Raw genomic sequence first — 26,313 nt, 5'->3', positions numbered from 1 at the left:
GACACTGACCCCTGTGATGGTTAATACTGAGTGTCAACTTGATTGGATTGAAGGATGCAAAGTATTGTCCCTGGGTATGTCTGAGAGGGTGTGGTCAAAGGAGATGAACGTTTGAGTCAGTGGACTGGGAAAGGCAGACCCACCCTCAATCTGCGGGGACACCATAAAAGCAGTCATGAGAAGAGCAGACTGGCTGAGTCTTCCAGCCTCCATGTCTCCCGTGCTGGATGCTTCCTGCCCTTGACACTGGACTCCAAGTTCTTCAGCTTTTGGGCCAGTGGTTTGACAGGGGCTGTTGGGCTTCGGCCACAGACTGAAGGCTGCTCTGTCGGCTTCTCTGCTTTTGCTGTTTTGGGACTTGGACTGGCTTCCTAGCTCCCCTGCTTGCAGACGGCCCATTGTGGGACCTCCCCTTGTGGTCCTGTGAGTCGACACTCCTTAATAAACTCCCCTTCGTACATATATCTCTGCTAGTTCTGCCCCTCTAGAAAACCCTAATACACCCCCAAAACCACCCATGATAAAAGTTGACTCTCTTATTCTCTAGAAGCTAGAGACCTCAGCAGTATTTATTTATTTATGATTTTTTGAGATGGAGTCTTGCTCTGTCACCCAGGATGGAGTACAGTGGCACAATCTCGGTTCACTGCAACCTTCGCCTCCTGGGTTCAAGCAATTCTCCTGCCTCAACCTCCCAAGTAGCTGTGATTACAGGTGCCTGCCAACACGCCCAGATAAGGTTTTGGTATTTTTAATGGAGACGGGGTTTCACCATGTTTCCAGGCTGGTTTCAAACTCCCGACTTCAAGTGATCTGCCCACCTCAGCCTCCCAAAGTGCTAGGATCACAGGCGTGAACCACTGCGCCCAGCCCCTCAGCAGTATTTAAGGTCACAACCCAGGTCCCTGCACTTGTGGCCAAAACACATGTTCACAAAGGGGTTCCTGGCAGCTGGGAGCCCTGGGGTGGTGTCCCTTGACCCCAGAGCCTTACAGTAAAGGATGTAACCTTACTCAGGGGAGGGGAGGGAGGCGTGAAACCCAGATAACTGTCTTTCCCCTCTCAGTCCTAGAGGCAAGGCGGGCGTTCCTTAACTCCCCACCTGTAGCCTAGCCCCTCCCCTCTTCTGGAACTTTCCATCAGAGGCAAGCAGTGGAGCCAGTGCCGCAGCCGGCTCACCCTGATGGGGCAGCTGGGCAGTCCCAGGCTGGCCTCAGGGCTGCAGGCCCTCTTGGGCATTGAGAGCCCCCTGGGTCTCCTCACTGCCAACCAGGAGCCCAAGAGACCACAGAGGCCAAGCTGCAGCACCCTTGGTGCCTCCTGGGTGGCCTGGTCTGAAGTCTGGGCACTGTGCCATTTTCTTCTCTGTGACATCTTTTAAAAACATTTTTATTATTTTTCTAGAGACAGGGTTTCTCTCTGTCTCCCAGGCTGGAGTGCAGGGGCACGATCATAGCTCTCTGCAGCCTCCACCTCCTGGGCTCAAGCCATCTCGGGCCTCGGTCTCCCAAAGTGTTGCACTTACAGGCTTGAGCCACTGCTCCTGGCCCTCCCCTGTGACCTCTGCCTTTCTCCTTTCATCCACCCCTCTTCTCTCTTGGAGGGCTTCACCCTCTGGAGCCTTCAGATTCTCCTCCAAAGGGGCTGGAGCCTTCCCCTGTTCCTGGTCTACTGGCTGGGGAATCTGGAAAGATCTGCATACAGACGCCTCTCCACTTGCAGATGTGCAGAGATAGGAACAGATTTGCCTGTCCAAGAAAGCAGGCAGTTCTAGCAGCCACCATCAGATGGCGACAGAGGCTGCTCGTGGCTGGCCAGTTTAGCCGTCGCCTGGGTTCCAAGAACAGCAGCTTCTTTCGGGGGCTGTAGACAGCACCCTTCCGGGCTGCTAGGTCCCACTGCCTGATTTGCATCCTCTGGCTCCAGCCACTTTGGGAGTTAGGAGCAGGACTGTGGGAGCCCCTCAAGCACCTCCCCACAACCTGCCTGTTCCAGGGCTCAGTTTCCCCATCTGGTTCACCCCAGCTCCACCCTGTCCAGCCTCTGCTCACTCTACTGCCTGCCACCCTGAGTTTTTAGGGTCACAACATGTCCCCTTGGGGCCAACCAGATGTGGGACAGAAAAGCAGGGATGGATGGGGGGTGGGGACAGAGCCAAGGTAGAGCCAGGGTTCTTTTTCTTTTTTTTTGAGATGGAGTTTCACTGTCACCCAGGCTGGATTATGGTGGCATGATCTCAGCTCACTACAACCTCCACTTCCCAGATTCAAGCGATTCTCCTGCCTCAGCCTCCTGAGTAGCTGGGACTACGGGCGTGCGCCACCACGCTGGGCTAATTTTTGTATTTTTAGTAGAGACAGGGTTTCACTATGTTGGCCAGGCTGGTCTTGAACTCTTGACCTCAGGTGATCTGCCTACCTTAGCCTCTCAAAATGCTGGGATTACAGGTGTGAGCCACGATGCCTGGTCCTGGAGCCAGGGTTCTAAAGCCAGGTGAGCAATCACAAGTTGGGGCAGAGAGAAGGTGCTGGGGTTTGGGGTGCCATGGAGCCAGATAGGAATTTGTTGGGCACACCTGGGGCCAGGCCAGGCCAGGCCTGGCCAGGAGACTTTGCCTTCAGCTGTGTTGACATGTAGCACCCACACACAGCACTCAATTCCTCACTCCCCAGAGATGTAGGGAGCCCGTGCCTTCTGTTGGGAGCGTCTAACCACCTGGGTACTTGGTTTGTTGACAGCCTTCCCTGTTTCCTCTGGCTTTGCAAGAAGGAGGGAGTCAGGTCTCTGAAAAACTAACAACTCATCAGTGCCAGGAAGGGTCTAAGGGGGTCTGGCAGCAGAGGGAACAGAAAAAACTTAGGTGTAATGCACAGATCTTAAGTACTCCTGGTGCCCTGCTGAGCTCCGCAGGCCCCAGGCTGTTGGGCCAGGTCCTGTACCTGGCTCCTCTCTCCAAAGCGGAGAAGTTATTTCCATGCCAGGCCCCTGTGATTGGGTTTAGGGCCTGGATGGAGCAGTGACTCTGTGGACAGGAAGTCTTGGGGGACGCTGAGGCTCCCAGGCCCCTGACTGTGACTACTGGACATCTGCTTACGGCTTCCTCTTCCCCTTCATCTTGACCACAGCATACCCAGGATCAAGCCGGTGAGCAGGTGAGCCGTCATCATGACCAGCTGGTGTGGACTAAGGCCCGGGGACTGTGGGACGTGCTGGGGCATGGGTTGTTGAAGCTGCCTCAGCCTCTGGGGGGTGCAGGAGGGGTGGGGAAGCTTCCCCAGAGATGGGCATGGGGAGTCCCCAGGCAGGGTCAGGCCCTTACAGCTGGTCTCACTCAGGCTCTTGGGGAAAGGAAGTGAGATCTTCCTAGTCCCCAGTCTCTGCCCTTCCCCAGTGCCCCTCCCCCTGCAAATCTCATTAGGACCTTGAGTACACAACTCGAGGCACACACAGCAAAAGCATCAAGCAGCAGTAGGTATTCCGCAGAGGTCAGCCTGCCCCGCTTTTCCATCCTGTGCTCAGCAGCTGTCAAGCTCTTCGTCCCAATACGAGGGCCACAGTCATGCAGGCCCAATCCTGCTTCTCAGCCCTGGGTGCCCAGCTTCTGGTCTGCCCAGCCTCTGGGCTGCCCTTGAGTGGCACCCATGGGGCCAAGGCCCTCCCTCCTTCAGGCTCAAGGGGAGGAAGGAACAGAGAGGATGGGGAACAGCCAGACTGCTCTGGCGGGAGGGTGGCTTTGAGATCGGGCTGCTTTCAAAAGGGAAGTTCTGCTGAGAAGTCCCGTAGCTCCTCCACTCCCCACATCTTTTCTGGGGACCCTGCAGTTCACAGGATTCAATGCTGCTGCGGCAGGTCTTCCCAGGAAACCCCCCACCCCACATCACCACCAGTGCCCCTCACTGGCCTCTGAGCACGTGTGTCCACACCAGGAAGAGGCTCCAGAGCCAATCAGAGGTTTTGCGGTTGCTGTGTGACCCCCTCTCCGCCCCACCCTGGGAAATGGCCTCAGCTCATGCCCCCCTGAGTCATGCCACCTGATGGCCGTCGGCACGTGGCCGGAACGTGTCACTTCCCGAATTCTCTCATGTTTTGTGGTTGTTTTGCACCATTTTGCTTCTCCCTTTGGGTTTGTGGACAGGATGGGGTGATCAGGATGGGTGTGGCAGGGTGAGTCCCCGATCCCTTCCCCTTTACAGTAAGTCAGGTGTTTCTCTATGTGCCTAAGGAGAATTGCATCCCAGAGATTATCTGCAAAGCACCCTTCTCCCTATTGAGTCCAATTTTCCGATTACCTTTCATCAAAAGTAGAGATGTATTCCCTCAGGAGAAAACTGACCTGAGGATGTTAAGTAACACTGACATTTGAGTATTTGTATCATAATCATACTACTTATTCCCACGGAGGAGCTGTCATTACTGATGTTTCACAGAAGCCATTCGGTGGTAAGTGGACGAGCCATGCCACAACGTAGCCTTCTGCTTCTCTCTCTGGTCTGGACGTTCAAGACTGCAGCAGTGCCTTTTTTGGTCATGATTGAATTAAAAATAATTTTTAGGAAACTTTGCAATGATCAGGCCACATAAACCACCGAATATGATGCATCTCCTGCATTTTTATGTTCCGCTCAATAATGTCACAATCCAAAGTGTCTTGGATCTTTTTTTTTTTTTTTTTTTTTTTTGAGACACAGTTTCACTCTTGCTGCCCAGGCTGGAGTGCAATGCCACGATCTCAGCTCACTGCAATCTCTGTCTCCCAGGTTCAAGCGATTCTCCTGCCTAAGCCTCATGAGTAGCTGGGACTACAGGTGCCCGCCACCAAGCCTGGGTAATTTTTTTGTATTTTTAGTAGAGACTGGGTTTCACCATATTGGCCAGGCTGGTCTCGAACTCCTGACCTCAGATGCTCCACCCACCTCCCAAAGTGCTGGGATTCCAGGCATGGGTCACCGCGCCCGGCCAGTGTCTTGGATCTTGATGAGCTTTAGTCTCTGGCTGCATGGTAATAGAAATTCCCATGATGTCCTCCAGGCTCTGTCCTGGAATCTTCCAGCAGCAGAGCCCACAGGCCTCCGTGACGTCCTGACACCTTCCTGGTCAAGGTGCTACTATGGCCAGAAGGTAGAGAAAAGGGAAAAATTCCAAAAGGAGCCAGAGGGAAGGGCATTCTTGGGACCCCAGAGCTGGCACAGGGTTCCGTGTGAGTGGACACTCTGAGCTTGGGGACTGCAAGCTCCCAGGTGACGCATTTCACATTAGGACTGGCATTTTCTGTGCTCGCCTGGTCATTCTGTACAAGCTGGGTCACTTACACAAGGTGCGTGTGAGACTGTGTGTTTGTGTGTGTGGGAATGTGTCCGTGTGTCTGAATGTGTATGTCAGTTGTGTGTGTGTGTGTTTCAGTGTGTGTGAATGTGTATGTGTGAATGTGTTTGTATGTGTCAGTGTGTGTGAATGTGTGGCTAAGAGTGTGTGTGTGTTTGTGTGAATGTGTGTGAATGAGTGTGTGAATGTGTGTGGGTGAGAGTGCGTTTGTGTGTGAGGGTGTATATGTGTGAATGTGAGTTTGTGTATGTGTGTGAGTGTGTGAATGTGTTTGTGTGTATGTGAACATGTGTGTGTATGTGTGAGTGTATGTGTATGTGTGTTTGTATGTGTATGTTTGTGTACGTGAATGAGTGTATATGAATGTGTGTGTGAGTGTATGTGTGTTTGTGAATGAGTGTACATGAATGTGTGTGTATGTATATGTATGTGTGTGTTTGTGTATGTGTGTGTGAATGTGTGTATGTGTATGAGTATGTGTGTGTGTTTGTGAATGAGTGTACATGAATGTGTGTGTATGTATATGTATGTGTGTGTCTGTGAATGAGTGTATGTGAATGTGTTTGTATGTATGAGTATGTAGTGTGTTTGTGTATGTGTGAGTGTATGTGCTTGTGAATGAGTGTATATGAATGTGTGTGTATGTATATGTATGTGTGTGTTTGTGTATGTGTGAGTGTGTGAATGTGTGTATGGGAATGTGTGTATGAGTGTGTATGTGTGTGTGTTTGAGTGCATATGTGTGAGTGTGCATGTATGTCTAGAGTCTGAACTGCATGTGGATCAGGAAGGAAAAGGGTCCCTGCAGGCTCGCTGAGCCCCTGCTCTGCGCCCAGCCCCTAGCTGGCTCCAGTGGGGCTATATAGAAAGGAAGGCTGGGCTGGAGGACCTCCCTGTCAAGTTGAGGACACATTTCCAAGACTAGGAACCATTCAGGGACTCTGAGGCCGATGACAAGTCCCCTTCCCTGAGTCCGGATCCCCAGGTCTGGCCCCCAAGGGACTCAGGGAAAGGACTCAGAGAAGGGACTCAGGGAAGGGGAGTTCCCAAGGGCAGCCGCCTCAGCGGGCCCCTCCCCCAGGGTTGACCATCTTAACCACAGGGAAAGGAGGGAGGAGTTACTGGGCCTTCCACTAGAAGGAAACCTGGACCCCACAGACCCAGGAGGTGAGAGTCAGGGAGCATGCCTGCCAGCTACGGGGTCACCACGGGAGAGGTCTCATCACTAGCAATAGCCGAGGAACCTGCAGCCTCCACCTGGGTTAAGGAGGTCATGCTGTTCCCAGGGGAGCCTCAGCCAGGTCTCCCCAGCTTCCTCCATTTTCTGACTGCCTCTAGGAAAAGAACCAAAAGCAGCTGAACAAGGAAGCGCGCAGTACCACGAAAAGCAGAAGTCGAAAGCTTGGAGACCCTCCCTGAGGCGCCGCGGTCCAGGCGCTGTTGCAAGTGCCACCTGTGCTGGGGAAGGGGCCATGTGGCTGCCTTGGACTCTGCTGCTCCTCTGGGTCCCAGGTGAGGGGCTTTCTGCCCAGGAATGTCTGCAGCAGGGAGGGAGGGTGCGAGGGGCAGGGCCACAGGGCAGGTGTTGCACAAGACACCCCTGAGTCTGGACTCCGAGCAGAACACAGAATGGGGTGTGCTCTGTCCATCTTATATGAGGGACCACACTCCTGGGAGAGGAAGGGGCCCACCTCTCCCAGCTCTGCACTCACATACCTTGGCTGAACCAGAGCGGGGTGAGTGATAAGGGGTGGCTGCAGAAAAGGGACTTTGTAGGTTTTCAGTTGAATTCTCACAGGAAGGGGGACGAGAGGCAGGATGTGTTCTGGTGGGTGTAGAGTGGCAGCCACTGGCTGCGAGGGGCATGTGGGGAGGGTGGGGGCGATGCCTGGCTCACCAGGTGCAAGGTGTGGAGGAAGGGTGGGGGGCTGGGAGGGTGTGGGTAGGGAGCAGGTCATTTGTCTCAGGAACATGGAGATTTAACCAGGGCAGCCCAGAGGCTGGAGTCTGAGCAGGGGGATGTCCTGAGGCCGGCTTGACTGGGGGTGGCCCCAGCATGGGCCTGAGAACCAGAGGTCAGCCATCTGCAAGGAGGGGATATGGGACAGAGGAGGGGGCAGAAAAGGTGGCGGGGAGGACGAGGAGGGAAAATAAACCAGGCAGAGAAGCGCTGAGATCTTCTTTAGGGAGAATCGTAGGGTGGAGCCTTACCTGTCCAAGGTCAGGGCTTCCTCCTGCAGTCACCTGCTGTGCCGTTGGTCAGTCCACGTCCACCGCTCTCCTCGGAAGGTCCTGTGAAGACTCTCAGGCCTAGTCTTAGGATATGTGACATCTTTTTGGTTGCTTTCCTTACAGATTGGAGGATTTTTTTTTTTTTTTTTTTTTTGAGACAGTCTCACTCTGTCGCCCAGGCTGGAGTGCAGTGGTGTGATCTCGGCTTATGCAACCTCTGCCTCCCAGGTTGAAGCGATTCTCCTGCCTCAGCCTCCTCAGTAGTTGGGATTACAGGTGGGTGACCACGCCCAGTTAACATTTGTATTTTTGGTAGAGACAGGGTTTCACCATGTTGGTCAGGCTGGTCTCTGGTCTCAAACCCCTGACCTCATGATCCACCCGCCTTAGCCTCCCAAAGTGCTGGGATTACAGGCATGAGCCACCGTGCCCAGCCAGATTGGAGGTTTCCTGCAATTATATTTGCTAACTACTTGTCTGTGAGAAGGTTATTACTTTTGGTAGCTTCACTTGGAAACAGGTCATCCTTCCATGACGGATATTCCTGCAATTCTCTTGGGTGTTCTTCTGTGCCCATAGGATTGGTGTGCATGGGGAGTCTTCAGTTCCTGTCTGATATCTATTTCTCTTTCTCCCACTGACTCATTGGCTGGTACAGCCGGAATGAGGCCCAGCAGATGCAGTGGTAGTGGTTGTCCCTGTCTTGTCGCTGACTCAGGGGAAAAGGACCAGCGCTTCTCATTTAGTAGGAAGAAGTCATCCGCCAATGGCTATCTACAAAGCCTTTTTTTTAGAGACAGAGTTTTGCTCTTGTTGCCCAGGCTGGAGTGCAATGGTGCGATCTCGGCTCACTGCAACCTCTGCCTCTCAGGTTCAAGTGATTCTCTTGCTTCAGCCTCCCGAGTAGCTGGGATTACAGGGACATGTCACCACACCCAGCTAATTTTGTATTTTTAGTAGAGAGAGTTTGTCCATGTTGGTCAGGTCGAACTACTGACCTCAGGTGATCCACCCACCTTGGCCTCCCAAAAAGCTAGGATTACAGGCCTGAGCCACCGCACCCAGCCTCTACAAAGCAGTTTTATTTTTTTGAGACAGGGTCTCCCTCCATCACCCGACTGGAGTGTAGTTGGTGCAATCATGGTTCACTGCAGCCTCCACCTCCCCGGCTCAAGTGATCCTCCCACCTCAACCTCCACAGTAGCTGAGATGACAGGTGTGTGCCATCACACCCAGCTGGTTTTGAAGTTTTTTGTAGGGACAGGGTCTTACCATGTTACTGAGGCTGGCCTCCACCTCCTGGGCTCAAGCAATCCTCCTGCCTTGTCCTCCCAAAATGCTGGGATTACAGGCATGAACCACCACACTTGGTCCCTACAAAACATTTTATTTTTTTATTTTTTTGAAGACAAATGTCTCTCTCTGTCACCCAGGCTGGAGTGCAGTGGCTCAATCTTGGGTCACTGCAACCTCCAACTCCTAGGTTCAAGCAATTCTCCTGCCTCAGCCTCCCGAGTAGCTGGGATTAGAGGCACCTGCCACCATTTCTGGCTAATTTTTTGTATTTTTTAGTAGAGATGGGGTTTCACCGTGTTGCCCAGGGTGGCCTCGAGCTCCTGAGCTCAGGCAATTCTGCCAGCCTTGGCCTCCCAAAGTGCTAGGATTACAGGCATGAGCCACTGCCCCCAGCCCCTACAAAGTACCATTTTTATTTCCTATAGAAATTATTTTTATCCTTTCAGCTATGAAGGAGGTGAATTACATTAAGAGATCTGGTCAGATTTTTGTCTTGCTATATTATGCTGGCTTCATGAAAAGAATTAGGGAGATTTCCCTGTTTCCGTGTTCTCTGCAAATGTTTAAATACACCTGAAATTTTTTGTTCCTTGAAGTTTAGAAAGAACTAACTTGTAAAACCGTCTGAGTTTTGCTTCTTTTCTTTTGGTGGAAGGGAAAGCATTTCTTAATAACACTCATCATTTTTGGTCTACATTTAAAAAAATCTAGCTGAATGCAGTGGCTCACACCTGTAATCCCAGAATTTGAGGAGGCTGAGGTGGAAGGATCACTTGAGCCCAGGAACTCAAGACTGGCCTGAGCAATATAGCAAGACTCTATCTCTTAAAAAAGAAAAAAAAATCTAATCTTGGCCTATGTTGGTAATTTATATTTTCCTTAAAAATCATCAATGTCATCCAGGTTGACAGGCTTATTTGTAGAGATTTGCAAATTAAACTGTTATTTTTTTTTAAATTGTATATCTGTGTCTATTTTTTTGGTCTGGCTACCCACTAGTCTAGTTAATTGTTTGAGGCCAAGCGCGGTGGCTCACTCCTGTAATCCCAGCACTTTGGGAGGCCAAGGTGGGCAGATCACGAAGTGAGGAGTTCGAGACCAGCCTGGCCAACATGGTGAAACCCCATCTCTACTAAAAACACAAAATTAGCCAGGCGTGATGGCTCACACCCTGTAGTCCCAGCCACTTGAGAGGCTGAGACATGAGAGTCACTTGAACCCGGGTGGCGGATGTTGCAGTGAGCTGAGATCACACCACCGCACTCCAGCCTGGGTGACAAGAGCGAAACTCCATCTCAAAAAAGTAAAATAATTAGGCTTTTGCCACTTCCAAAAGAAAAATCCATTTTTAAATGTATATGCTAACTCCTCTGTTGTTTCTTCTGTCGTGTTTTATATATATATTATTCTTTTTGTTCTTACTGTTTTTGTTTCTTATTTCACTGATTTCTGTGAATTCACAAATTCGTGAAAGAAGAACTGGTTCTACGTCGTGTATGCGTGTGTTCCTTTTCTGACCTCTTGAGTTGGACAATTCAGTCATTTATCTGAGAGTTAATGGGTCAAGACTCTGATCTTAAAGGAAAACATTAAGACAACAGATAAGCATCCTGGTAGAGGACCCTGGCCCCAAGGTGGTCTCCAGTCTCCTGTTTATGATTAGAGGATTGGGGCTGGGAGCGCTGGGAATACGTGTGGTTAGGGGAAATAAACAGAGGGTTTTCTGACACTTCCCAATCTATAAATTATAATGCCACCTTCACAGGTGGGGCAGAGCTTTGGGCAGATTAGGTGATAGTTCTTCGTTTTTTTTTTTTTTTGAGTTAGAATCTTGCTCTGTCACCCAGGCTGGAGTGCAATGGTGCAATCTCAGCTTACTGTAACCTCCGCCTCCCAGGTTCAAGCGATTCTCCTGCCTCAGTCTCCTAAGTAGCTGGGATTACAGGCATGCACCACCACACCTGGCTAATTTTGGTATTTTTAGTAGAGACAGGGATTCACCATGTTGGTCAGGCTGGTCTCTAACTCCTGACCTCGTGATCTGCCCACCTCGGCCTCCCAAAGTGCTGGGATTACAGGCGTGAGCCACCACACCCGGCCAGGTTACATTTTTTTATCCAAGATTTCAGAGGGGAGAAGTTAATCAGGAGAGACAGAAAAGAGAGAGAGAGAGAGAAAAGAGGAGAGAGGATCCAAAGACAAGTCAGACACTGGAGGTGGGATGAGAGACAGGACTGGGTGCCATGGGCAGAGGAGGTGGGGTCACTGAGGTCAGGAGAGAAGCCAAAATAGACAAAAAGATGACAATTCACAGCTCAGGAGAGGCAGGGAATCGGGTCAGGACAGGGACCAGGAGCAGTATCTTGGGTGGAAGAGGGCTGGGAACTGACATTCATTCATTCATTCATTCATTCATTCATGCATTTATGTATATATGTATGTTTTGAGATAGGGTCTCACTCTGTTGCCCAGGCTGGAGTGCAGTGGTATGATCACAGCTCAATGCAATCTTCACCTTTTGGACTCAAGTGATCCTCCTGCCTCAGCCTCCTTAGTAGCTGGGAATGCAGGCACGTGCCACCACACCTTGCTAATTTTTTGTATTTTTGGTAGAGATGGGATCTCATCATGTTGCCCAGGCTGGCATCAAACTCCCAGGCTCAAGTGATCCTCCCACTTTGGCCTACTAAAGTGCTAGGATTACAGGCATGAGCCACTCACTGCACCTGGCCTATTTAAGACAGGGTCTCACTGTCACCCAGGCTGGAGTGCAGTGATGTGATCATAGCTCACTGCAGCCTCAACCTCCTGGACTAAAGTGATCCTCCCACCTCAGCCTCCTGAGTGACTGGGACTGCACGTGTGCACCAGCACACGCAGGTAATTTTTGTATTCTTTTTGTAGAGATGAGATCTCGCCATGTTGCCCAGTCTACATTTATTTATTAAGCACTTAGTATGTGTCAATTTTAGTGATTTGCATTTTTCTAGAAAATCACATTCATCTAAGTTTATGAATTTTTTGTAGGGAATTTCTGCAAAATGATATCTTGACTCTCCATTCTTCCTTCATCTGGGTCCTTTTCTCTTGTCATTTCTTATTCAGAGCAGCCCAAAGGTTGTCCATCTTCATTAGCCCGAGTCATATGAAACCCTGTAGTCTTGGTCAAAAAGTTGAATCTTGGCCATTTTGTGTGATTCAACCTAATGTTATTTGCCAGACGTTTTGCACCTCTGATCTCATTTAACACCCGCAAAGGCCATATGAGGCAGGGACAATTGTCACCACTTCCTAGGCAAGGTGTCTGAAGCTCAGAGAGGTTAACTAACTTGTCTCAGAACACCTAACTGATACATAATAGGGTAGAGATATAAACGCAGATTCTTCTGAGGTTCCTTCTGCTTTGTCCTGGCAATTGCCGCTGAGAGCCTCAGGAAACATCACACCTGTGACAAGCTTAGAAAGGCCTCCTCTGCAGGGGATCTGTACATCCAGGTCAGGAGGGGAGGTTTGCAGGGGCCTCTGGGAGAGGCACTGGGGAGCTGGTCATCATCTTTGGGCAGCCATGGGCTGGGTGTGGAGCCGATGGGGTCGAGGAGGAGGGGTCATAAAGTTTCTATAAAAGGCCTACCGTACTCAAGGCACCTGTGGACACTGAAGGGATGAGAAGGAGACCCCTGCCCGCTGGGGCTTCCATTTCAGTGCTCCCAAAGTCTCATGTGAGGAGATTTAACCATTTGAAACAGTAAGTGAAATTAAAGAGTTCTGGCCAGGCGCAGTAGCTCACACCCGTAATCCCAGCACTTTGAGAGGCCGAGGCAAGCAGATCACCTGAGGTCAGGAGTTCACAACCAGCCTGGCCAACATGGTGAAACCCCATCGCTACTAAAAATACAAAAATTAGATGGATATGGTGGACACCTGTAATCCTAGTTACTAGGGAGGCTGAGGCAGGAGAATCGCTTGAACCCAGGAGGCGGAGGTTGCAGTGAGCCGAGATCCTGCCACTGCACTCCAGCCTGGGCGACAGAGAGAGACTCCATCTCAAAAAAAAATTAGAGTTCTAACCTGAGGAAAGGAAAGCAAGCCCGCCTCCCACCATCCCCAGCCAATATGGGGCCCGATCACAGAATTACAAGGGCAGTGAGACACTGCACACACAACTGTCCAGCGGGCACATGCCCATCTGCCTGGGGGAGGGTCCATGTGTCCTCTGCTTGGCGGCAGACACTAGCTTCCAGCCATCAACTTACTTTCCCTACTTTTCGTTTGAGAATTATTTGGGAAAATGGCAGACCTAATTTTCAAGGAAGCTCATTTATTTCCAAGATTTAAGTCTAGGAGAGCTGGGCAAAATAAGGTAAGACACAGGATTAATTAAAGTTTTTGTCAGTGCGCCTTCTGCGTTTGTGACTTTTTTTTGAAATGGAGTCTCGCTGTCACTCAGGCTAGAGTGCAATGGCGCCATTGCAGCTCAACGTAACCTCCACCTCCAGGGTTGAAGCGATTCTCATGCCTCAGCTTCCCAGTAGCTACAATTACTGGGGTGTGCTACCATGTGGGCTAATTTTTGTATTCTTAGTTGAGACGGGGTTTCACCATGTTGGCTAGGCTGGTCTCGAACTCCTGGTCTCAAGTGATCCACCTGCCTTAGCCTCCCAAAGTGCTGGGATTACAGGCGTGAGCCACTGTACCTGGCCAGTATTCTTGTCAAAATGGCTTGACAACCCTATTGCTGTCCAGGTTTGTCCCCCTGATGGGACCAGATCGGTATGTGGGCTGGTCTTCCTCTCACTAGGGTGCCCAGGGCTGGGGTGGCCCTCCCGGAAAGGCAGGTACTTAGGGGTAAGTTCTCATGGTCCTGGCAGGTTTGGAAGTAGGAGGCCCCTGTGGGTGAGAGGGGTGGGAAGGGTAAGGAAAAGGAGGCAGGGGGCTGGAGAAAGGGGCTGCTGTGAGCAAAATCTCGGGGGTCGCAGAGCAGAAAAGAGAATGCTCAAGGTATGATCTGGCTGATGGGGCTGATATGAGGTGAAGGAGTCAGGGGCTAAGGGCTGGGGTGCTGATGCGGGGCTGGGAAATCTTTGGAGGAGGTGACCCCAGGGAACCCAGCCTGAGCCCTTCCAGTCTCTATGGAAGCCTCTGCCCCATTCCCACCTGTGCACGGAGGGAGACTCTCACCCACAGTCCCCACTCCTGAGTGGACAAAGCCTGCCTGCCTGCCGCTGCCTCCTCCACACCCCCAGGGTCCATGCAGCCCTGACCCCAGGGCACCCCTGGCCCCAGGGCACCCCTGGCCAGGCCCATCTGAGGAGGAGGCGGGACTCGGGCTTGTGTTTTTCAGGCTGTTTTGCTCTGAGCGGCTCCCTCACTGTGGCAGGTCCCCTGGGGGGATCCCTGAGCGTGCACTGTGAGTATGAGGAGAAACACAGGAATCTCAACAAATATTGGTGCAGAGCACCGTGGATTATCCCATGTACCAAGATTGTGGAGACCAGAAGCTCAGCAGGAAAAGTGAGGAACGGCCGAGTGTCCATCAGGGACCATCCTGCAAACCTCAGCTTCACAGTGACCCTGGAGAATCTTACAGAGGACGACGCAGGCACGTACTGGTGTGGGGTGGATACACCATTGCTCAAAGACCTTCGTGATCCCTTCATCCAGGTTGAGGTGTCCGTGTTCCCAGGTGAGCCCCTCCTTCCCTCAGTGCCTAAATAGGCCTCAGGTTGGAATTGTTGGGGCAGGAATCAGACTGGAGATGTGAAGCAGAGAGAGAGAGAGAGAGAGAGAGAGAGAGAGTGTGTGTGTGTGTGTGTGTGTGTAAGAGAGGGAGAGAGATGGGGCCAGGGGAACAGTCAGGGGGTCTCTCCTGAAGCAGCTGACATCTCTGCCCAGTATTGAAGAAGGGAAGGGTCCGGTGACAGGGAGGCTGAGAGAGCATTGCCTGAGAAGGAGCCAGGAGCGCACCTGAGGCTCAGCACCATGGACGTGCACCTGTGTGGGGAGAGAGTGGGGCTGAACAGAGAGGCTCTGGGGGCCAGATGGGAAGCTGCTGCTCTCAGGGGGAGCCTTACCATGTGACAGGTCAGATTTGCAGTGTAGACTGACTCCTCTGCGGCATGGCGGCTTGCAGGAGCACCTGGACCCTCACCAGCAGGATGGAAAATCAGGACCATTGGGAGTGGAACCTGGGTCCTGTTCAGAAATGCCCAGTTGGCCCAGGAGGTCCTGCATCCCGCCCCCTTCCTGAGTGGGCATTTCACATGAAATCAAACCAAAAAAACATCCTGAGTGGTGAGAGAGTGTGAAGACAGCTCCCTAGATCTGACTTGTGGTTTTGTCACTAGCATCAACGTCAGTGACACCTACCAGCGTCACTGCAGCCAGGACCTCAGCAATCACAACTGCATTTCCACCTGTGCCATCCACTACCCTGTTGACAGTGAGTGCCACCCACAGTACCAGCATCCAGGGGGACAATGAGGAGGTCGTGAACTTACAGTAAGCACCCTAGCCCCTGAGACACGGAGGGGCCCTGTGGGAAGGAGCCCAGGGTGGGGACCTCGGCCCTGTGGGGCAGCCGGAGGTGCGCATCACTCCTTTTGCCCCAGGCACAGGTTGGAAGCCAGTCTGTATACTCCGGCTTGGACCTGTCCTTGGCTTTGGAAGGGGGCTCAGGTAAGGGAGAAGTTGGGGGGCAGATGGAAGGAAAGTGATAGTTACTGAGCGCTGGTGACATCCTGCTAAGCCTGTGTTAGACGCTTCATGTGAGTATTCTCATTTGCCCTTCATCACAGCCCTGTGCTGTCGCCATTCCTGTATCAGTTCGATTTCACACTGTTGATAAAGACATACCCAAGACTGGGTAAATCATGAAGAGAAAGAGGTGAGCCGAGCGCGGTGGCTCACGCCTGTAATCCCAGCACTTTGGGAGACGGAGGCAGGCGGATCACCTGAGGTCAGCCTGACCAACATGGAGAAACCCAGTCTATACTAAAAATACAAAATTAGCCGGGTGTGGTGGCGCATGCCTGTAATCTCAGCTACTCAGGAGGCTGAGGCAGGAGAATTGCTTGAACCTGGGAGGCAGAGGTTGCGGCGAGCCGAGATCCTGCCACTGCACCCCAGCCTGGGCAACGAAAGCGAAACTCCATCTCAAAAAAATTAAAAAAAAGAGAAAGAGGTTTAATGGACTCACAGTTCCACATGACTGGGCGGCCTCACAATCATGGCAGAAGGCAAAAGAGAGAACGAGAACCAAGCAAAAGAGGTTTCCTCTTGTAGAGCCATCAGATCTCGTGAGACTTAATTCACTACCATGAGAACAGTATGGGGGGAAACACCCCATGATTCAATTATCTCCCACTGAGTCCCTCCCACAACACGTGGGAATTATGGGAGCTACAACTCAAGATGAGATTTGGGTGAGGACGCAGCCAACCCACATCAATCCCCATTTTGCAGATGAGTAAACTGAGACTCAGAGAGGTTAAGCAATTTGCCCAGTCAAGTAGCTACAAGAAGCAAGGCTAAGCTTCCAATTCTGGTTTAAGTGACTCCAAAGCCTCAAGTTCTCCTCTCTAAATAGTGGTTCTTAACCTTTTTGGGGGTCACCAAACCCACATAGAATCTGACATCTAGAGACAGTCTCCCCAGAAAAACACATACAGTCACAAACAATTTCTGGGGTTCATGGACTCCCTATTCTAGCATAAAACCCCACAATTCAATTCTGGTGCTGGTGACCTGGAGTTGCTGCAGACCCCACAGGTGAAGAGCTTCAACATCCACAAGACCACCCTGATTTAGATGCTAGCCAAACTTTGGGGATCCCCAGAGCACCACGTTTCTGACCAACTGGCTGCAAATTTGGGGGTCCCCAGGACCCCCTCAGGTTCCATAATTTGTTAGACTCAAGACTCTGGAAAGCATTATACTTACAATTACAGTTTTATCGTAAAGGATAAAGATTAGGACCAGCCAATGAAGAGACACATAGGACAAGGCTTGGGAGAATCCCAATCAGAGCTTCTGTGCCCTCTCCAGGTGGAATCAGGGAGCATCACCTGCATCACTCCCCGCCCTACCCCCACCTCAATGTTTATCAGCCAGGACGCTCCTCCAAGCTTTGGTGTCCAGAGTTTTGATTGGGTTTCATTACATAGGTATGATGTGATTGAACTGTCTCCACCTCCAATCCCTCTTTGGGAGGTTGGGCTGGTTCAAGGCTCCAAATCTCTAATGACATGGTTGACCTTTGTGGTGACCAGCCCCGTCCTGTTATCTCAGCTCTTAGCAAAGTCCAGGTGTGATTCATGAACGAGAAAGACACTCCTAATTCTTGACAAATTCCAAGGATTTAGAGCCTCCCTCCTAAGATCCAGGGACAAAGGCCAGCCAGATTCTTTACTAAATGATACCCAGAAAACCCTCCACAGGCTTCTGCCAACCCAGAATCACAATCTCAATATTGGACAAGGCAAAATTCAGGCTTGAACGTGCCACTTCCAGAAGTTTACCCTGTAGATACACATAGATGGTAGAGCTGGGTTCTGTAGGGCCTGAAGTTTGTGCAATTTGTGGGTGGGGGGCAGGGCAATCACTTTTATTTTTTTGAGATGGAGTTTCGCTCTTGTTGCCCAGACTGGAGTGCAGTGGTGAGATCTCGGCTCACCACAACCTCCGCCTCTCAGGTTCAAACAATTCTCCTGCCTTAGCCTCCCAAGTAGCTGGGATTACAGGCATGTGCCACCACGCTTGGCTAATTTTGTATTTTTAGTAGAGATAGGGTTTCTCCATGTTGGTCAGGCTGGTCTCAGACTCCTGACCTCAGGTGATCCACCTGCCTCGGCCTCCCAAAGTGCTGGGATTACAGGTGTGAGCCACCGAGCCCGTCTGGGGGAGGTGGCAATCTAAGAAAAAGATGAGAAAATTATGAATGCAAATGTAGGCATGAAGGAAGGGCCCCAAGCAGTGGAGGGGCCTGAAGCTGGGCTGCGTCAGCCTCCTGGTCAATTTGCTGCTGTGTGGTCAGGTGTTTTTTGAAAAGGTGGAGCTGCAAGGCAATTTATAAGCAACGTTTATCATTGCAGAGGACTGGGGGAAATGCCCATTCAGAGGGAACATTTCAATAAATCATGGTTTATCCGTGTGTTGGAATACCCTGCAGCTATAGGAAAGAGTGAGGGACTTCTTTATGTACTGATGTGGAAAGACCTCTAAGATTTATTGTTAAGTAAAACCAGAATCGTGTTAGATGAGGTCTCCTTTGTGTGAAAAGAGAAGGGAAATCCTGTACATTCTTGTGTGCTTGTATACACATAAACTCTGGAAGGTTCTTAAGAACAGCACGTGTGTATAGGTAGGGAAATTGGGGGATGTGTAAATGGGGGGTCTGTAGAAAGGGGACTTTATACTGTCTCTTTTTTTTTTTTTTTTTTGAGACAGAGTCTTGCTCTGTTGCCCAGGCTGGAGTTCAGTGGCGCAATCTCAGCTCACTGCAACCTCCGCCTCCTGGGTTCACGCAATTCTCCTGTCTCAGCCTCCCAAGTAGCTGGGATTACAGGTGCCTGCCACCACACCCAGCTAATTTTTTGTATTTTTAGTAGAGACGGGGTTTCACCATGTTGGCTGAGCTGGTCTCAAACTCCTGACCTTATGATCCACCTGCCTCGGCCTCCCTAAGAGCTGGGATTACAGGCGTGAGCCACCGTACCCAGCCACTGTCTAATTTTTTAAACATTGACCTTAAAAGTTACTTAAAAAGTTACTTAGAAAATTGACCTTAAAAAGTTACTTAAAAAGTTGGAGAAGGAGACCAGGTGTGTTGGTTCGTGCGGGTCATCCCAGCACTTTGGGAGGTTGAGGCGGGAGGGCGGCTTGAGCCCAGGAGTCTGAGACCAGTCTGAGCAATATAGCAAAACTGCATCTCTACAAAAAAGTTAAAAATTAGCTGGGTGTGGTGGCCTGTATCCCAGCTACTCAGGAGGCTGAGGCAGGAGGATCACTTGAGCCCAGGGGTTCGAGGCTGCAGTGGGCCATGATCACTGCTGCACTCCAGCCTGTGTAATAGAGCCAGATCCTGTCTCAAAAAAATAACGTGGGGAAGGCAAGCTCACCCACCCTCACCATCCTGCGCCTCCTCCAGGCTCCCGCTGCTCCTCTCCCTGCTGGCGCTGTTACTGCTTCTGTTGGTGGGGGCCTCCCTGCTAGTATGGAGGATGTTTCAGAAACGGGTCAAAGGTGAGTTGGCTCCCCACACCCCTCTGCCCCCACCTGGGGTGGTCAGGCCCTGACCACAGCCACTCATTTCGAAGCTACGTCCTTGTCCCCCGGTATTGCCACCAAATGCCACATCCAGACTGCACATCCTGGGCGATCCCACAGGGCTGGTCCCAAAGGAGGCACCCTTGAGTGTGGTGGTTACAGGCTGCGAGAGGTGGCTTCCCAGCAGGAGGCTTTCCCACTGCTGGGCCGAGGGTGGCTGCCCCATGAAGCCATGACCCTGTTCTCAAAAAAATACAAGACGCTGGAGAAGGCAAGCTCATCCACCAGGGATTACAGGCGTGAGCCACCTCACCTGGCCAGTGTCTAATTTTATTAAATTGACTTTATCTATCTACTTAAAAAGTTAGAGAAAAAACTTTGGCATGGTGAGCTGGGCACAGTGGTGTGCATCTATAGTTCCAGCTACTGAGGAGGCTGAGATGGGAGGATCGCTTGAGCCCAGGAATTCAAGACCAGCCTGTGTATATAAAATAAAATAAACCCTTGCATGGTCTCCCCTACCATAAAAAGTCCGGGTCCCTATGGGAGTCATGGCCCTCCACGATCTGGCCCTACCCACCTCCCTCTCTCCGTCCATGTGCTCTGGAAACCAACTTCTTGGATCTCCTTGTGCTTTAATGAGAGCCTCAACCTCAGCCTCTCCTTCTCTCCCTCTGGGTTTGCTCTGAGCATTTAAGGAGGTCTCCCCTGCCCTCCCTCCCCTGCCCTCCCTCCCTGCTCTCCCTCCCCTGCCCTCCCAGCTCGCTCCCAGTGAACTCCAACAGCTGTCCTCAGACTTCCTGTTCCCTGGGACATCTTCTTTGACTCCAAAGAGTGGCTTGGGCCCCTTCTGGCTATACCTCTGCTGTCACAGACTTTGGGGAACCAGCCTGTCATTGCTGGCTTCCTCACCTGCCTTTCCACAGGCATGTGCTTCAAGGAGGTACAGAACCAATATTCATCAAATTAATGTGTTATTCAATATCTCCAGCCACAACGGGCACCCCAGGGGCCTCCAGGCAACCTCTAGTCCAGCTGCCATCCTCTGAGCTCAGATTAAAAGACAGAGCAGGAACTCTTGGCACTCAGTAAGTAGGTGCTCAATAAATACCTGATAAATTGAATAAGCACAGGAACAGAGGCACACGTGGAGGTGTGGCCACCAGTCCTCCAGGAGAGCAGATCCCTGGCCAAGGTGAAGTGTAAGCCTGAAGCTTCCTCCCCGTTCAGAGAGTTTGAGATTCCACGGGCAAAAGATTCTCAGGGGAATCTTTGTCCAAAGCCTTCCAAGACCGCAGTGAGACTGGTGTGGGAAGAGATGGGTTACCCCTTCCCAAAGCTGCAGGATACGCTGGTGCGTGCTTGTGGGGGCACTGCTCACACCACCCCTCCCAGTGCCTCCCGTGGACCCATGCCTTCGGGGGAGAAATCAGCCTCAGTTGATCTGTGCAGGGTGTATGGAAAGATAATCACTTCCTCTTTCCCGCCTGCTTTGCTTGAGTCATTTTCTGGTAACCCCACTCTAAACTTCAGCACCCACGTGGGCGTCACTGACCACATAGGCGCTTGTCTCAGCTCTGAGCCCCTTTCGGTTTCCTCATTGCCCTTTCACCCAGAAAGACTCTCGCTCCTCAAAGAGCCTTCTCCCCGCTTAAAGAGGATATATACGATTATTGTAGGGAATCTGAAAAATGAGTAAAGGCACAAAGCAGGAAATAAATTCCCCATCGTCAATGATAACTAAAAGCCCCACCACCTAGAGAAGACCAGCCACGGGCACCTAAGTATGTGCTTCCAGTCGTCTTTCCTCTCTGCCTACATATATCCATCTTTGATTTCTTTTTTTTTTTTTTTTTTTTGAGACAGAGTCTTACTCTGTCACCCAGACTGGAGTGCAGTGATGCGACCTTGGCTTGTTCCAGTCTTGACCCCCCAGGCTCCAGCAATCCTCCTGCCTTAGCCTCACAAGTAATGGGGAATACAGGTGCTCACCTCCATGTCCGGCTAATTGTTTAATTTTTTTTTTTTTTTTTTTGCAACTGTGTTGCCCAGCCTGGTCTTGAACTCCTGAGCTCAAGCCCAGAGTGCTGGGATTACAGATGTGAGTCACCACACCCAGTCAAGCATCTGCGATTTCTTAACAAATTGACCTCATACCACTTATTTTCTTTTAAACCTCTGTTTTTGCACGTAACATATTGTACCATGTTCCCAGCTATTAAATGCTCTAAAAATCACAGGCTGCAGAGTTTACCAGGGTCTTAAACTTCCTTTAAGGCATCCTCAGTAACAAGATAAAGACTTTCTGTTCAAACATTTTTGACTCTCTGTCCCCTGCTTTGCAAGCCCCTGTGCCGCCCCGGGTGCCAGGCCTATGCTGGGCCCTGGGGACACCATTGTGACCGGGGTAGACCAAGTCTCACCTTCAGTGAGCTTCCCCTGCGGCTGGCTCCCCAGAACCTTCTCACTACCACCCTCCCTCCCTGGCTTTGAACTCCTGTCTCTTCCCCACCAGCTCTTTTTCGCCTTCTCATCAGAACACCTGTCCCAGGTGGGGACAGGGAGGGTGGTGTGGCACCTGCACACAGCATTTGGAAGCAGAGCACTGTGCATCCCAGAGTACCCAGCTGCGTGCTCTGTTAGGTCAGCGGGGGCTCAGCAGGCCCGTCACTGTCCATGGTCCTGTGTCTCCCAATTGTGGGGTCCTCCCCTTTCATTCTGGGAGCTCCCTGAGGGGTGGACAGAGTGTCTCTCCCAGTTTCATCCAGTGCAATGGGCTCTGTGGTTGCCTGGAGGTGGGCCTAACCAAGGGCATTGGTGGCGTGTGTCACCCACTGCCCACCTTGTCTGGGCTCCTGGGGTGAAAGGGTCGGGGGGTACAGGGCTGTGCGCACAGGCAGCTCCCCTACAGAGCAGGTGCCAGGAGCCAAGGGCTTGTGAGCCCGAGCTGGGATGCCTGGGGCTGACAGGCCTCCTTCCCTACGGCCTGGGGCAGCAGGAGGGTGGCTGCCCGGGAGGGCAGACCTCAGGCACCGGGATGGGAGCGGAGACTCCCAGCAACCTCCCACAGTCGAATGCAGCCCTCAGTCCCAAATGCACAGTCTTTTTCAGTGGTATCCTTCCTCCCCTGGAAACGTTTGTGTGAGGTCCTATGTTGAGAGCTTGCTTACTGTGGAACAAAGATCCTCTCCTCCAGCTGGGATCTATTTGTCCATTTATTCATTCATCCTGTGTTCATTCATCCATTTACTAAGTCACTAATTCACTCACTCAACACACCCTTGAGTTCCTAGCATGCCTCAGGCCTGAAGGGCTAGGTCCCCAGGGCTGAGGTCTCCAGGGAAAGGCCTTTGCCCAGAAGGCTCGTAGGGCCCTCAGTCCGGCCCTTGCTCCAGGATTCAACCTCCTTCCTCCCCTCTTGTCTCTAGCTGGTGAGCATTCAGAGCTGTCCCAGAACCACAGGCAGGTAAGGGGAGCTTCAGCAGGAGGTGTCTCCGGTGGCTGGGCAGAGGGTACAGAGGATGCTGGGGAGCTGGACAGTCCCATCAGCCAGTGGAGGATGGATGGTGGATGGATGGAGTGTGGAGCTTGCCCAGAGCAGGACAAATGCTGCTGGGTCACTGGGTCTTGTTCCAAGTCCTGGCCAGGCTGTCCTCTCCCCACCAGGGCACATGGAATGAAGTGGGGGCCCTCCCAGCTGAGCGGACCTGGGGAACATTCAACTACTTGGCAGGGTGGGGTGGAGGCAGGAAGGGGAAGGTCGGGGCTGAGACGCCCAGAGCATAGAGGAAGGGAGACACATGCAGAGATGCAGGGACAGAGGCTACAGGGCTCCGTGGACACCCACCCGGCACCTCCTGCCCCCCCACCAGGCTGCCGAGGAGAGTGAGCTGTACTACGCGAATCTGGAGCTGCTGACGTGGCCTCTGCAGGAAAAGCCAACACCACCAACCCAGATGGAAGTGGAATACAGCACCGTGGTAAGTGCGGGAGCCCGGCTGCAGGGCATGAGGCCCCTGGGCTGTGCCAGGGCACCTCTGGGGGGTGGGCAGAAGGGGAAAGAAGGGGTCAGCTTGGTGATCTTGTGACTCTCAGGGACAGGGCCACATGGAGATGGAGCAAGTGTAGATTTTGCCAGAGCAGAGGTCCTTAGAAGGGCTTGGTGTCACTGTGGCTGGTGGTCGGGGCGTGGCCACCAGCTGTGGCCCTGACAGTCCGTGAAGTCCAGGATGGGTTAAGCACCTGCTGTATATCATGCGCCAAGGTGAGAACCTGCCATTTCTCACTGTTTTGGTCTCATCATCTCTTTGGCATCAATTCTGCTTTCCAGGTTTTTGTCTGTGACCCGCTGTGGGTCAACCCTAGGGCACAGCCACCTTCAACTGGGATAAAGGGATGGGGCTGCCTCCCTGGGTGGTGACCCACCTGCTAGTGGGAGAGTTCAAGCAGAGGCTGGGGGTCACTTGGCAGAGAGGATGGGTAAGCATCAGACAGAGATGCTTAAAGGACCCCCCAGGCCTTGGAGCCAAAGGAGCCCCTCAGACAGGTTGTGTGGTGCCGTGGAGGGCTGGTGCCAGGGAGACAGGGGATACTGTTACTGGTCTGCCTGGAAAAGTGGCCCAACTCCCTGGGATGTCTCCACCTGGTACCATTCTCCCCAGGCCGCTGTTCTTGCATCGGACAGAGGAAGAGGGATGCAATCCTATCAATTGCAGGTCCCCTGATAGCCACACCCCTCCCCGACCTCCAGCCAGCTATCTGGATGAGGATGAAAGTTGTCTGGGGGCCCAGGGTCCTGGATGGCTCCTGGCCAAGTTTCTTTTCTTTTTTCTTTTTTTGCATCTCACTCTGTCGACCAGGCTGGAATACAGTGGCACAGTCTTGGCTCACTGCAATCTCCGCCTCCCAGGTTCAAGCAATTCTCCTGCCTCAGCCTCCCAAGTAGCTGGGACTACAGGCACATGCCACTGCACTGGCTAATTTTTGTGTTTTTAGTAGAGATTGGGTTTTACCATGTTAGCCAGGCTTGTCTTGAACTCCTGACCTCAAGTGATCCGCCTGCCCTGGCTTCCCAAAGTGCTGGGATTACAGGCATGAGCCACTTCGCCCGGCCAGCTCCTGGCCAAGTTTCTGAGCACCCCTGCAATGGTCAAGCCTGCTCCCCTCCTTGCATAACATGATCTTGTGTCCACACAGCTTCGTGGCCTGGGACCAGCAACAGCCTTGTTTCTCTAACTGGGTATCTCATGCTCTAAAGCGGATGGGGCATGGCCTTACTCTTCTCCTGGCCCCCTTGGTACAAGTTGGGACTCATGCCCACAGCACAATGAGTTAATCAGAGCTGCAGGGCCAACGGGGTGCCCCTATACCGGCCTCAACTCTCCTCGAGAGCTAGGGGTCCTCTGCAGAAAGGGACCTCAGAAAGGGGGGTCTGAGGCTGCTTCATTGTGAGAAGTTTTCTTTTTTTTCTTTTTTTTGTGATGGAGTCTCACTCTGTCACCCAGGCTGGAGTGCAGTGGTCTAATCTCGGCCCATTGCAACCTCTGCCTCCCTGGTTCAAGCTATTCTCCTGCCTCAGCCTCCTGAGTAGCTGGGATTACAGGTGTCTGCCACCACACCCAGCTAATTTTGGTATTTTTAGCAGAGACAGGGTTTCACCATGTTGGTCAGGCTGGTCTCAAACTCCTGACCTCAAGTGATCTGCCCTCCTCAGCCTCCCAAAGTGCTGGGATTACAGGCGTGAGCTGCCGCACCCAGCTGTGAGAACATTTCATCAAGAGAAGCACAGAGGTGTCTCGGGGGAGCCCAGTCAACTCTCAGGGCCTCAGTTTCTTCCCGTAGAATGGACCAGGCTGGGTCAGCCCTGAGGAGCCCAGGGAGTCTCCTGCCTCTGATGCCAGGGACATCGTGCTGTGGCTTGCCCAGGTCGGGAGGAACAGGATCGTGGAGCCCGGTCCTCAGGAGGGAAAGAGGCCGGGACAGTGGAGCCTCTATAGTGAGGCCTCCCCAAGGCCCCTCAGGTGTCCTCCCTCCTCCATCCTGTGCTGGGGGTTCTTCCTTCCCCTGCCTCTCCTGAGCCTCCGGTTTCTCTCTGCAGGCCGCCCCCAGGGAAGAACTTCACTATGCCTCAGTGGTGTTTGACTCCCGGAGTCAGAATTCTAACGCCAACAGGATAGCTGCTCAGAGGTCCAGGGAGGAGGAACCAGATTCAAATTACAGTGTGATAAAGAAGACATAGGCCTGCCTCGCTGTCTGCCCCAGGGAGCCCAGGGACGGCTCCCTTATCCCTGGCCCACGTCCTCCTCAGCCTGCCCTCAACGACAGTGACCAACAGACGGGCAGCTGGGTTCCCCAGGCCGTCCCTCTGGTGCCATCAGCTCGGCTGGCTTCCTTGAGGGCCAGCAGGGCTGGGGGTTCCAGGAAGCAGTAGGAAGCACTCCCAGCCACCAGCACCTCTTGCCTCTTTCCCCTTTGCCCCGGCTTCATCCTGGCTCTGTGTGTGGAGGACAAAGCTCCTTCCCGTGTGGCTCCAGGAAAAGACGTGGCTCACCTGCCAAGAGCTTCGTCAATTACAGCCCCATGGGAACGTATGGAATTGCTTGGGAGTTGGGGAGAACTGGCAAGAAGAGCCAAAGTGGCGATCTATTCACATGGGACCATGGTGGGGGGACCCCGGGGGGAGTCCACTAATGATCAAGTCCCTCCCCATCTCACAGACAAGGAAACCGAGGCCAGAGGGAGGAGAGGGTTGCTCATGGCTCCAGAACCAGTGGCAAGTTTCTCTGGACTCTTAGGTTTATTTTTAATATGAGATATAAAAACAGTTTCAAATATCTTCTTAAGGGAGAAGTAAAAAGTTATTTAAACAATGCCTGCTGTGTGTCTGCAATCCTCTGCTGAAGAAAGCTCCTGGCTTTGATATCAGATAAGTGCAGAGAAGGCTCGAGGGTACGGGTTGGGGACCTCCTAAGAGAAGTCCTCCCTGAGTGGGAGAAGAGGGGTCACAGCTGCTTCTCACCATGATGTCTGTCTGTTTGCTTGTTTGTTTTTTTGAGACATGGCCTCGCTGTGTCCCCCAGGCTGGAGTGCAGTGGTACGATCACGGCTCATTGCAGCCTGGAACTCTTGGGCTCAAGTGATCCTCCTGCCTCAGCCTCCTGAGTAGCTGGGACTACAGACACGTGCTGCCATGCCTGACTT

General features: G+C 52.2%; 1 protein-coding gene and 1 long non-coding RNA gene across 2 annotated transcripts; one reads left to right on the top strand and one right to left on the bottom strand.

Annotated features, from left to right (window-relative positions):
• Nucleotides 1-4,659: 4,659 nt before the first annotated feature.
• LOC135271699 (uncharacterized) lies at nt 4,660-15,124 on the bottom strand. The gene is made up of 3 exons (XR_010339837.1): nt 14,922-15,124; nt 7,534-8,928; nt 4,660-5,105 (listed from the first exon to the last, which is right to left on the bottom strand). It is a non-coding gene; the product is annotated as an uncharacterized LOC135271699 (long non-coding RNA).
• On the top strand, nt 6,411-25,984 carry CD300A (CD300a molecule). Its single transcript, XM_064369589.1, has 8 exons — nt 6,411-6,489; nt 6,661-6,834; nt 14,192-14,533; nt 15,195-15,348; nt 18,995-19,089; nt 22,542-22,579; nt 22,986-23,093; nt 25,211-25,984. Exons 2-8 carry the CDS (start codon nt 6,795-6,797, stop codon nt 25,349-25,351), a joined length of 918 nt encoding a protein of 305 aa, XP_064225659.1. The 5' UTR covers nt 6,411-6,489; nt 6,661-6,794; the 3' UTR covers nt 25,352-25,984.
• Nucleotides 25,985-26,313: the final 329 nt, after the last annotated feature.

Source organism: Aotus nancymaae, unplaced genomic scaffold (assembly GCF_030222135.1).
Source record: "Aotus nancymaae isolate 86718 unplaced genomic scaffold, 86718_ANA_hifiasm-v0.15.2.pri h1tg000089l, whole genome shotgun sequence".
In the NCBI taxonomy this organism is placed as follows: Eukaryota; Metazoa; Chordata; class Mammalia; order Primates; family Aotidae; genus Aotus; species Aotus nancymaae.
This window is presented reverse-complemented; position numbering and strand designations above follow the sequence as displayed.